Source organism: Hevea brasiliensis, chromosome 4 (genome assembly GCF_030052815.1).
Source record: "Hevea brasiliensis isolate MT/VB/25A 57/8 chromosome 4, ASM3005281v1, whole genome shotgun sequence".
Classification (NCBI taxonomy): domain Eukaryota; kingdom Viridiplantae; phylum Streptophyta; class Magnoliopsida; order Malpighiales; family Euphorbiaceae; genus Hevea; species Hevea brasiliensis.
The window spans coordinates 114,746,589-114,760,237 of NC_079496.1; the positions used below are offsets into that span (position 1 = coordinate 114,746,589).

General features: G+C 32.3%; 2 protein-coding genes and 1 non-coding gene across 5 annotated transcripts; 2 read left to right on the top strand and 1 right to left on the bottom strand.

The window, feature by feature from the left end:
* Positions 1–687: 687 nt before the first annotated feature.
* Positions 688–2,042, top strand: LOC110654034 (glycosyltransferase BC10). 3 transcript variants are annotated; one of them, XM_021809894.2, is made up of 2 exons: positions 688–1,376; positions 1,449–2,042. In XM_021809894.2, exons 1-2 carry the CDS (start codon positions 748–750, stop codon positions 1,927–1,929), a joined length of 1,110 nt encoding a protein of 369 aa, XP_021665586.2. In that variant the 5' UTR covers positions 688–747; the 3' UTR covers positions 1,930–2,042. The 3 variants fall into 3 exon arrangements, with proteins under 3 accessions (XP_021665586.2, XP_021665587.2, XP_021665585.2); XM_021809895.2 differs by having other exon boundaries at positions 688–1,325; XM_021809893.2 differs by having other exon boundaries at positions 690–2,042.
* A 7,031-nt stretch (positions 2,043–9,073) lies between these two features.
* On the bottom strand, positions 9,074–11,942 carry LOC110654033 (putative clathrin assembly protein At2g25430). Its single transcript, XM_021809892.2, has 2 exons — positions 11,491–11,942; positions 9,074–11,395 (listed from the first exon to the last, which is right to left on the bottom strand). Exon 2 carries the CDS (start codon positions 11,359–11,361, stop codon positions 9,382–9,384), a length of 1,980 nt encoding a protein of 659 aa, XP_021665584.2. The 5' UTR covers positions 11,362–11,395; positions 11,491–11,942; the 3' UTR covers positions 9,074–9,381.
* A 1,008-nt stretch (positions 11,943–12,950) lies between these two features.
* Positions 12,951–13,023, top strand: TRNAR-CCG (transfer RNA arginine (anticodon CCG)). Its single transcript has one exon. It is a non-coding gene; the product is annotated as a tRNA-Arg (tRNA).
* Positions 13,024–13,649: the final 626 nt, after the last annotated feature.

The following is a 13,649-nucleotide window of genomic DNA, read 5'->3' on the forward strand; positions in this document are numbered from 1 at the left end:
AAGATATTAAAATATTATTTAATTTTATAATTTATGGATAACATTTTATTATTATGCTTAAATTGAATTTAAAATATTTTAAAATAAGATATAATAAAAAAATTAAATATAAAATAAAATATTAATAATAAACTATGTGCAGCATTCAGTAAAACTTTGAAAGCCGTAAGTTCACTGAATTCGCATGCTTGCCACGTTTGCATCTTTCATCATATCCAAGCTACTCTTTTAGATCACCGCTTGAACGGCTAATATTTTAGGAAAATTATAAACTCAGAAAAATAATTTAAAACTCGATTAAAGTTTAATTTAATTTATTTTAAATTTTCTATTTAATTTAATTTAAAATTTTCAGTTCTTTTTAATTTAAGAATTAAAAAATTTAATCTAAAAATTATAAAACTAAACTTTTTATTTTTATTATTTAAGTTGAGAAATTAAAAATTTTAATTTTTAGATTAAATTAAACTCTACACTAATTTAAATAAAAAAAATTTAAAAATTAATTAAATTAAACTTTCATAATAAATACAAAAATTAAATTAAATATTTTAATATATTGTAATGGCACCTAATAATTTCTCCAGAAGTTCCCTTCCTCATAAACACATTCACTCATAGCTAATAAAACATTAATAATTTAGAATTAAGTCTTTGAGATGTAATTTAATTCATATATTAATTTCTGATTTTTTTAGTGAGAATGTGATATCCTTAAAATCACTCCTTTTTCTTCAAATTCAAACTATGCTTTCTCCGTTTCTCAAGAAAAAAACTATGCTTTCTCCAACCCCACTCTCTCTTTTGTTTGCTTTGCTGCTCTGCTTACCCTTAGCCATACTATTCACCATCCCCAGGACCACCACCACCACCACCACCAACGCCATCGCCAGCTACCTTCAAAACCCAGTTGATGTTTTTATTAGAAAATCCGATTCCACCAAGACCCACAAAAAGCTCAAAATCAAAAACGTCAATTCACTTCCACCACCACCGCCACCAGAAGATGACGAATCACTTCTCCGAGTTGCCGCCCGAGTCAATCCCAGGCCCATTCATCCGAAGAAAATGGCATTCATGTTTCTCACTACCTCGCCTCTTCACTTTGCTCCACTCTGGGAACTTTACTTCAACCAAACTCCTAAACAACTCTTTAATATTTATATACATGGGGACCCGAGTTTTAACTATCAACCGCCGTTTTCAGGTGTATTCGCTCACCGAGTTATCCACTCCAAACTGACTCAGCGCTTCACCCCTACTCTCACCTCGGCGGCGCGTCGTTTGCTTGCACATGCGCTCCTCGACGATCCTTCTAATTCCATGTTCGCCCTTCTCTCCGCATCTTGCATACCGTTACACTCTTTCAATTTCACGTACGAGATCTTAACTCGCTCAAAGAGGAGCTTCATCGAGATACTAAAAGAAGAGATTTTCACATATGACAGATGGTCGGCGCGTGGCGAGGAAGCGATGCTCCCGGAGGTGAAGCTAGAAGATTTTCGGATAGGGTCGCAGTTTTGGGTACTGACACGTAAGCATGCGAGGTTGGTTGTGGGTGACCAGAGGATTTGGGCAAAATTCAATCGAACGTGCGTGAGGATGGACACGTGTTATCCAGAGGAAAATTACTTTCCTACCCTTATCAACATGAGGGACCCATTAGGAGCCACGTCGGCAACGTTGACTCACGTGGACTGGAGGGGTTGCCTCGAAGGTCACCCTCGGATGTACGAGGCGAGTGAGGTGGGACCAGATTTGATCAGGGAGTTGAGAAACAGCAGGCCTAGATACGGCTACGATGGAATCAACGGCACAGATTTGGTTGTGAACCGACGAAAGGACCCATTCTTGTTCGCTAGAAAATTCTCTCCGGAGTCACTACAACCGTTGATGAGTATAGCGAAGGAAGCGATCTTAAAAGAATAGGAATGACATGATGAATGGCATTGTCGTAAATTAGAAAGGTTTCTAGGGGCAAATGTATAGAAGATGGAAACTGTAAGAAAAGATAAATCAAGCGTTGTGTTGTTATTTTTTAAGATTTAAATTGCGCTTTACGTGAGGAAAATTTTCATACAAAAGCATGAAAATGAAAGGGTGATCAAGTGAAAAAGCCAACTATTAACTTCCGAAAATGACCACCATTGATTGAGTAAATAGATCTCATCTATGCAAATGACGTGTTTGCAGGTGATTAATACTGAGATTTTGAGATGGAAACACTATATATAATATATTTATAATGTGTACCATTTGTGATACTACCCACCCAAGATTGGTTAAATAGTCACCATCTATCTTAGTCAGCGCTTGGATAGATAGTTTAACGTGGCAGTTAAAGTATTAGCATTTGATTAAAGGGTCAAAGAAACTTTAGACTAAATGGTCGATACTCCAAAGGTCTAGATCGAACAAATCGAGGCAGAATAATGGTTAGTTTGCCTACTATAGATCGACTAAGAAAGAAAGATTGACAATAATGCTTGCCCAACAAATCAAGCATCGCATATATCAAATATTAACAACACCTGTCAACTTTTGATATTCACGTAGATTTACTGCAACGACTACCTAGCCAACGCCTTTAAATATTATAAATTGTCATTAAATAGATACGTTTATGCTATCAACATCTTCACTCAAGCTTTATTATTCAATTTTCATTATCTTGATATCTCATTCTAACTTGAACATCAGAGTGATTGGCCAGATGGCCACCGATCTCATAAATTCTTTGTTTTTCAGGTTCATATGGAGCTCATGTGGCAGTTGAACCGATTTTCAAAGGCTCACAACAACATCAATTTGATTTGATTCAAAGTGATGAAATTAATATATATGTGATGATTTCACTTCAACTGTTATGGTTAAATCCACTATAATTAACGGTTATAATGAAATCGTTGTATATATATTAATTTTACTAATGTGGGATCTACCATAGTCAATGATTACATATATCAATTTTATTATATAATTTTCTCTCATTATCTGTCTAATATTGAGATTTATAAGGTATTATAAGAAATCAAAGATTAGTCTAGTTGAAATATACTTCTGTAGACAAAAAAAAAATTGCCAAAATCAAAGATATTCAATCACTTATCAATTATAACCAAATTAATAAAAAAATATAATATAATTTTTTATATTAATAATTAATAAAATTTTAATGAAAATATTTTTTTATCATTTTTATCTTTAAAGAAATAATATATAAGATTTATTTTTAATAAAAAAATTATGAAACAAATATTATTGAGAAAATTATAAAATTATAATTAATATATTAATTAATAAAAATTTAATTATTTCAATTAATTTGATTATCAAATGAAATTGATAATAAAAAAATTTTAAAAAATTAATCAATAATTAAATTGAATTAAATATATTCTTATCAAAATAATTAAATTTTATTTATTTAATTTAATTATAAATAAATAATACATACTCCTATAGTCCTTATTTAAATCTTAATAGGAGCCTGATTAAAATGGAAAATAAAAAAGGACATTGGAGGAGTTTGGGCCAATTAACGCTTCATTGCGAGAAGGATGATGAAATCAAGAGTAAGCCCAATCACCCGTGTCGCGTGTATTGAAAATGAGACCTAACAACTACAGCCTACAGGTGAAAATGGAATTGGGACAGATGACCTACCTCGGTCCCACAAGAGAGGACCCCACACATCTAGCATAGAGCCCACAGCTAGCAGTTAACTTTCAATTCTGAGTTTCACCAACGTGTTAGGTGATCTACGATGTGCGTCATGCATTTTGACTAATTACCTATTTTCAGCTAATTTGTCCTCTCCGATACTTAAACTAGGCCAATGGGCTGAATCATAATGAACAGAGGAATCTACAATCGGGCCTAAACCCACATAAACCAATCAGGACAAATTATGATCACGATTGGGCTCAGGAAAAGAGGGACAGTTGCAGAAGCAATGGTGTAGCATTCTCCACTGGAATGAAAAACAGAAAAATAAAGAGGATGTGGGTCATGGGTACTCCGACTACCCTTAATGAGGACGTGGGTCATGTGGAATCTGTAGACAAAGTTTCACAGTTGTCGTCCACAATACATTAAAGCATCCACATAAGAAGACAATGGAATTCTTTTCACTGGGATCCATGCCTAACAATTCTTTTCACTAGGACCATAATCTTAACAAGGAATCATCGTTCTAATTAATGGCAGTGATGAGTGGTCCATGTGGCCACCTACAATTTTGATACACCACCATCACTATCATCACCATCACCATCCCCGACGACCCAATTCCAGGTGCTTAATGACAATGAAGCAATAAGAAATTACGGATCAAGGAATTAACAAAGAGACGTAATGAAGCTTTAAAAATACATGGAATCCAATACCATTCCTTTGCATAACAAAGTGCAGTAGTAACTTCAGGACTATGGATTTGATTCTTTGGTACCTACACCCTATTTCAGATTTTGATTTGGATTTATTACACGCACATCAATCTGCATTGATCTATGGAAATTGCTAGCTTACACTTCATGGTTATCGATACTGGCTAGCTGATTTTATTTCTGATAAGTCATCTACTTAAGGCACGCACACCAATTGTTCTTCAGCGATATCAGGTACTTTTGAATGTGTCATTTTCCTAGAACTTGTCTCTCTTACCCATTGTTTCGATATAACAAATTCAGATGTCAATTTATTACAACTCATCTTGTTTCGCCTATGTATATATACAAAAATACTACACAGCTCAAATTGAGTTAACTCAAAATAGCATATTAGTAATTAAATTAAAATTTATTATCATTTTACCCTTTTAATATATGAGCCATTTATGGTGACTTATGAGCCATTTAGCTCATTTATAAGTCACTTGATTATAAAATCTCTTCATTTAATATCTACTCACCAAATAATATTTGTCAATGTCAAATCAAGATGCGAGGAAACTCTAAAAATTAATGCTATGGGAAATATATAAATTTAGAGATATTGTATACTATAAGTTATTACATATAATATATTTATTATAAGATAAGATATATTGATTTTTAATGATAAGTTATACTATAAGTTATATTTATTTTTTTTAACTTGAAATATAATATAAATTTGATATATTAATTGAAATGAAGTAAATAGCATTTCAAAAATGAAATTAAATATTATAATAATAAATATTGATATTAAAGTAAGTATCATATTAAAATTGGTTTGAAATTTGATAGTGGTGTTAGAGTAATAATGATGACGGTGTTTGATTAGTGTAGGTAGGGTGACGGTCAAACTAGTTATATTTATATTTTTCAGTATATAAAATATTAAAATATGATATAAATTTCACTATATATATTTTAAATCATATATACTCTATAAACACTCAAATCACCACGGTTTACAAATTATATGAATATAGATAAATATAAATGTAAAAATAAATATTACTTGACATGATATACACTTTTAACAAATAAAATTTATATTTTCAAAAAAAATATTATATATATATATATATATATATATACAAACACACACATTAGAGCTTGTATAATATATATATTTCATGCAATAAAAATGTTGGATAAGGGCAAATAGCCTGATTGGCATAGAAGCATGCATCTCAGCATGGTTCAAGGTTTGAGCCCTCTCTATATTAGATATTATTTTTTTCCATTTATAAACACCTAACACAATATGTTCTTTATATATGTATATATATATTTTTGTTGATTTGAAAAGCGGATGAGAGCTAATAGCCCGATTGCACATGCTCCCAAGCATAAGGTAGAGGGTTCAAAGTTTGAATTTTTCCTTTGCCCCCTTTTTTTTATTTATGATTCTTTATAATTCTTTTAATTAAAAAATATAATATTAAACTGTAATAATTGAAAGTATTTTTAAACCTTAATTAAAACTTTTCCTTAAAATTATAATATAACAAATGTTTAGATTTAAAATTATAAGATATATATAAATCATTTACTTATATACATCTAGTTTTATAGTATTAACATTACTTCATTACTATTAGAATAATCACCTATACAACGATCAATAGTTAAATTAGCACCACCGCTATAATCACTACATATACAACATTACCACCATTATTATCATTAAATCATTGTTTTTAATTTAAATATAGAGGGAGATAGTCAAAGATATTTAGAGAATGATAGAAATAAAATGAATTATAGATAGAGATATTAAGATTATTATATATATATAAAGATAAATAGAGGGAGAGAGAGATAAAGATGTGGAGAGAGATATATAGAAATGCATAAATCAATATATGTGTTGATTTCAAAATCAACATATATATTGATTTATACATTTTTATATATCATATATATAAAGATAAATAGAGGAAGAGAGAGATAAAGATATGGAGAGAAATATATAGAAATATATAAATCAATATGTGTTGATTTATGCATTTCTGTATATCTCTTTCCACATCTTTATCTCTCCCTCTATTTATTTTTATATATACGATAATCTTAATATATCTATCTATAACTCATTTTATTTCTATCATTCTCTAAATATCTTTGACTATCTCCCTCTATATTTAAATTAAAAGCAATGATTTAATGATGATAATGGTGGTAATATTGTACACGTGGTGATTGTAGCGGTGGTGCTGATTTAACTATTGATAGTTGTATATGTGACTATTCTAATAGTAGTGAAATGTTGTTAATACTATAAAATTAGGTGTATATAAGTAAATGATATATATATATCTTATAATTTTAAATTTAAATATTTGTTATGTTATAATTTTAAGGAAAAATGTTAATTAAGATTTAAAAATACTTTCAATTATTATAGTTTAATATTATATTTGTTAATGAAAAGAATTATAAAGAATCACAAAAGAGGAAAAAAAAAAGGGACAAATGAAGGGATCGAATCCTAAACCCTCTACCTTATGCTTGGGAGCATGTGCCAATTGGACTATTAGCTCTCATCCGATAAATTTTTGTATACACACACACACACACACAAGAGTTATTTCAAAATCAACACATATTGATTTATACATTTCTATATATCTCTCTACCTCTATTTATATTTATATATATGATAATCTTAATATCTCCGTCTATAGCTCTTTTTATTTATATCATTCTCTAAATATCTTTAACTAGCTCCCTCTATATCTAAATTAAAAATAATAATTTAGTGATGATAATCGTGGTAATATTGTACACGTGATGATTGTAGCAGTGATGTTGATTTAATGATTGATCTTTGTATAGGTGATTATTCTAATAGTAGTGAAGTGGTGTTAATACTGTAAAATTAGTATATATAAATAAATGATTTATATATATCTTATAATTTTAAATGTAAAAATTTGTTATATTATAATTTTAAGGAAAAATGTTAATTAGGATTTAAAAATACTTACAATCATTATAATTTAATATTATATTTTGGAATGAAAATAATTATAAAGAATCACAAAAGGAAAAAAAAAAGGGACAAATTGAGGGATCGAACCCTAACCCTAAAACAGGCTGGAATGCATACTTCTATGCCAGTCGAGCTACTTATCCTCATTTAACATTTTATTGCATGAAATATATATAATACACAAGCTCTAATGTGTATATATATTAATTTTTTCAAAAATATAAATTTTATTTGTCAAAATTATATATCATGTCCAGTAATACTTATTTTTAAATTTATATATAATTCTTTTCTACAATCTAATTCATTGTGCTAGCTCATCACTGCTGCATGTAGTAGCTCATATGTGCATGTATTAATGCAATAGATACACTTCTAGAATCATCAGTTCTCAAATAGTGTGCATGGCTACAAGCAATAATAACTTATTGCATGCACACTTTCCTTTGCATCAGTCATTAAATAAGCTACCTTACCAACTCCAAGTTTTGAAGTTATTTTTAAGCTATTTTCTCTCTTTTTTTTAAGGGTATAATAGTAAAACTATACATTAGTACCATTTGAGCTAGCTCAAATTAAGCTATTTAGCAGTGTTCATATATATATATATATATATATATATATATATATATATATATATATTGGGATTTAAACAAATGAAGACAAAGCACTACCAAATTTAATATATAACCAGAAACGCGCCTGTTAAATCTCATCACTTGCATGGTTACCCATCCAAGGCAGAACTGGAATTAAGGGCGGTCCACCTAAAACCTCTTATATTAATTAATTTTATCAATTATCTCTGAATTAATATGATTATAATATTATAATTTTTTAATTTTAAAAAATAATATAAAATTCATCAACTTTTAAATTTTACATAGTAAAATCTCTCTGACTTTCAATTACTTATTTTTTCAATTAAAAATTGATGTGAACAAATTCAACGTGACGCTTAGTTAACATTTTTATACGAAAAATTATTTTCTCTACAGAGAGTAAAATGATTCAATTTACACATGACTTGAGAAAAGAAAGAGAAATGATGACTAAGTATTATGCTTAAACTGTCTAGGTCAACGTCTAACTAAAAAACCAGTGATTGAAAATTAAAAAAATTTTATTGTGCAAAATTTAAAAGTTATCAGAATTTTATGTTACATTTTTAAATTAAAAAAATATAGTGTTGACTATATAAATTTAAGGATGATTGTTAAAATTTACCCCATTGATATAGTAAACTGTTTTCTGATATAATTGTATGATAATAACAAAGCACTTTTAATAGGAACGTAGTACCCGACCATGTTGAAAGTTTAAAAGAAAATTAGTATTAAGGCGTTTAGGTTGAAGTAACCAAGTTCAATAGCCTATGTCAGACCAACACCAACCCTTATGGTAAGGAATATAAATATCTCAGCTTAACAAAGTTGGAGGATTTTCCTCTTTCCACAACAGCTTCGAAGCCAAGAAAGGGACAAGAATAAGCATTCTGAGAAGCTTACCACCTATCTTTTCTATTTTTCTATCACAATTCATGAAGGCACAACTAAGGCTACCATAAAGGCCTTCATACAAAGACCTAACTTGCGATGCTAGATAAAGCAATCAAGAACTAGTGCTTTCCATGAACAATCACAAGTTGCAGTTAAACTTTGTTAATTGTAATTAAATTGTATGTTCTCAAAAGGACAAAAATTTTTAAAGAAAATGCTAATATTACAAAGCTCAAAGAGATGCCAAGATTGCAATTACAGCAGGTCTCCCAAACATCAGAACTCCCCACGTCTTGAATTCAGTCTCTCCCTCTACCTCCCACACCCCATTTTGTGCACAAATTGCAGGAATAACATCAAATTCTTTAAAAAGGATTAAAAAAAAAAAAACTAAAAAGATAAACATAACATGAACAAAGAGAAGTCATCTATAGATAAACAGAATAAAAAATCACTAAGGAGTGTAGTAATACCCAGCCGGTGGCCCCATTCCGTTCACTGGTGGCATCCCGTAAGGCATCATTGGCATTGGCCCTGGCCCCACAGTGTAGTAGCCGGTGCCATTGAGTTTGGCCAAACTAGATTGGCCTTGCATTCCATCCTTCCCATATTGCTGCCACACTATCTGTTCCTGGACAAGCATATGTTGTTTCTTCTCCATATCAGCCATTTGCACATACGAAGGAGGTGGAATGCTCAGAGAAGCAGCAAAAGGATCCTGATTAACAGTCTGAACTGTACCGTCTGGAGCCGGAAGAGCTAAAACAGGTGTTGCACTCTTACCTGGCCCTGGCAATGCCACACTGCTAGCACTACCTCCGCTCAATTGTGTAGTATTAGTATGTTGCCTCACCATTCCTTGATCATACATGCCATTTAACAACAATGGATCAAACCCACCTCCCAATGTTGCCTTTTGCTTCGATAGATTGCTGGCCGATTCAACCAGTGCCAATTCCCAATCTGCCTTGTCAGGTTCAGCGGCTGGGTTCTGCCAAGCTGAGGTCACCTGAGGCTCTCCATTAGATGGGAATGCTTCCCATGACCCATCTCCATTATTAGCAGGTGGCCCAGCAAACAAAGCCAAAGCCAATTTATTCCCCTGGTCATCTGCAGTGACAGCATCATCCCTTAAATTCACCAAATCTTCAGCAACCTGTGGTTGCTGAGGCTTAGGCTCCGGCTGAGGAGGGGTAGGAGGAGGAGGAGTGTAATTCTCTGGCGGTGGTAGTGCCTTAATTTCATTCATATCAGGTACAGGCTCTTCTTCCTGAGCCACAGAAGGAGCCTCCTCTTTCCTCTCAGGACTCTTGGGCCGTTTTGCCCTATCCCTCACAAACTCGTCCAAAGTTTCCAACAACTTACTTGTAATCTTCTGCACGTCTGGATATTCTGAGGATCGAGCCACGCCATTATCCTTGCACCAATTATAAAACGCAATCAGCTCATCGATCTGCTTAGCTACGCTAGCATAAGCATCAAAAGCCTTAACACAATCTGGATACTCCATGTCAAAGAATTTGTCCAGCAAGACTGCCAAAACCTCACATATATCGGCATACAATTGGAAACTCTCTCTCACAATTGGGTAAAGAGCAATCAGAATCATCCTGCTGTTCTTGGCTAAACCCGTGGGCCGGCAAGACAAGAACCTGTCCAACAACCTCTGCAAATGAGCCATCTTGCCAAAAATTCTCTCAGGCTTCATTTCCCTCAATGGAGTCACAACCCTTCTCTCTTCTCGCCCATCTCGGCCCACGGCTTCACTCATGTCTCCAAAAGACCTCGTCCTCCTAGTCATTCCATAACCTCCATGTCCACTTTCACCCCTATAATCCCCATAATCATTATACTCGTATGGTCTCGGTGGCGGTGATCTGAAATCATCTCTGGTTCCATATCTATCAATTTCACCGTGTACACTGCCACCACTCCCGCCACCGCCGGCAGCACTGCCGCCCTTCCGGTCAAATAGCATCAATTCAAGTCTTTGATCTAAATACATAGAGTAGGTCCTGACAAAAGCAGAATGATCCCACGAACTAGAGTGCGCTTCATCTCGAAAATCAGACATGTTCAAAAGTCTCGTTCCTCTCCTCGTAGCATACAAAATCTCTTCTTGAAACAGCGGATCTCCCTCGTTTAACAACCTATGGATCAGCATCAGCGCCTTGAGCGCCACAATCCAGTCCCTTGTCTTCCCCAGCCGCTTCGACACCACCGCCACGCAAGCGTTCACGTACCCACGAGAATACGATGTCAAGTTCAAGATCTCCCTTATGTACTTCTCGTTCGCCGGATCATCGTCGTGGCTCATCGCCTTTACTAACGCCACCTCGAGCTCCGGTGCCATATTACTCACTACCTTGGCTATGCCAATGCTCGTTTGATCCTTAACGGTCCCGATAGCTTTCCTGATCGTGCTCGGCGCCATCTCCACCGTCCGATTCAATCAAAACCCAACAGATCTAAATGTAACGAATCAATGCAATTCAGTTGTAATAAAGTAAAATTAGTTGAGAGTATGATTAGTAAAGTGATTTAATGGTAGACTAAACGTTACCGCTGTCGGTTTTAAGGTTGTTAACTTGTTATGGATCCGGTACGAGGAGTTTTCCGGCTGGTGAACGTCGGATCTACTAAGAACGGAGAAGTCAGATAGACGGAAGAAAACGGCGAGTCGTTTTATTCCCGCTCTAGATTCTCTGTAAGAAAGGAGATGAAATGGCAAAGGAAGAGGAAAAGATAAAGTATATTTAAATAGTGGGTTGAGATCCGGAGACACGTGGAGAAATGAGGGACGTCGATATAAAAGAGAATGGAAAATGGAAAGAGACAGCTATATCATCGGAAGTGTCGGAAGGGGCGGGCGCGCGGTTGTCTGAAAAGGAAAGGATTTCTTTGTGTGTGTGTGCAAACAAGGAGTTGAAGAAGAAGACGGAGTAAAACTGGAAAGAAAAGACGGAAGCTCGGTTTTGATACCATGGGCGTGGGATTATTTTAATTACCATACTGCGCATATGGGCTACGGTGCTAGTGACTGTGATTTTCCCGTTTGGATTATGGGTGGGATGATGGTTGATCCGGTCGCTTAGACTCACAAAGTTGAGTAAAAATAATTTCAAAAATTAATTTAATTATTATAATAAAATTTTATTTTTTAAAAAATTTAATTTAATTCTTTTAATATAAATAATTTATATCAAATGAAACATTTGAAATTAGGGTGCATAAACTTGTGCCAAGCTCATCCGTACATTGGAATTAGTCCAATTAAAATTAAATTAAATTATTATTTAAACTTAATTTAATTAAAATATTTTAAATTAAATAAAAATTAAAAAAATTTATTTTAATTAATTCGATACCAATTTAAATTAAAAATTTATACTTCATTGTTGTTGTTTTAGAAATATAAGAAATTGGTATTGAACATCCCTATCTATGTATATAAAATAATACTTTGATATAAGAATGAGTTTAATAATTTTTAAATTAATTAAAAAAATTATATCATAACAAGTATGTCAATTATACATAAATTTCATAATAAATATTTAATTTTAAATTTTTTAAATTTTTTTTAATTTATAAAAACAACTATACTTTCATATTGAATTTATTTATAAAAGTCAAATTTAAGAAATGTTATTATTAATTATATCACATTAGATGTGGAATATACATATAAAATATAAATATTAACATGTCATTATAAAATTATCATAATTTTACGATGAGAAATGTCACTTCTCTATCCTTTGTATATACATTTCATTATAAAAATAAATAAACAAATAATAGTATGAATTTTTTAGCATTGGGTTAGATTTTTTTTTAGTATTCATTCTAATTAAGCCTATTAAATAGGTTCGGCTAATATATAATCGTATTGGAAAAAGATTCAGGCATAAAAAATAATATCTATATTAAATTTAAATTTTATATGTTGGTATATTAATCAACGTGTGATATAATTTTTAACGTTAAATAAAAAATTGGTGACAAAAATACAATTAAGTGGATCGCGTGGCCTAATGGATAAGGCGCTCGCCTCCGGAGCGGGAGATTGTGGGTTCGAGTCCCACCGTGGTCGTTCTACTATTGGGTTGAATGAGTGACGATCCTTAATCTCATTTCACAAATGATAATAAATTCTTCCTTTTTTATTTTATTTTATTTTTTCACATATTTTCGTTGGCTAGAAAAAGCAGAAATCATATCTTATCTATTGATTGTGATAAAGAAGCTGCATTCAATCTTCAATGTAGAAGCTGCATTGCTAGCCACAAAATTACCCAACAAGCAATCAAAGTCACGAGACTATCAAAGAAGTCATACTACAAAGACTTTTAGCCTGTTTGGTTACTCAGTTAGTCAAATGTTGGTGATTAGAGATGTATAATTGGTCAATTTAGTTTTAAATTGAATTGAGCTGCAATAATAGAATCGAATCGAATTTTCTAAAAGAATTAATAAGATCAAATCAAATCAATTAAATCAAGTTAAAATAGTTCGGTTTAATTTTTAGTTACAATGACAAGTAATGAGTCTATAGAGCCAAAATCCACAATTATATATAATACAATGTGATGGAGGTGGAGGCATTTCTTGGCTAATTATTGGGTGCATCTTGCTTCTGGCATCATCACTACCCAGGTGGTTCTCTGTGAGTAGGGGTGCGCAATCGGTTCAAATCGAATATAACTGAACCGAATTAAA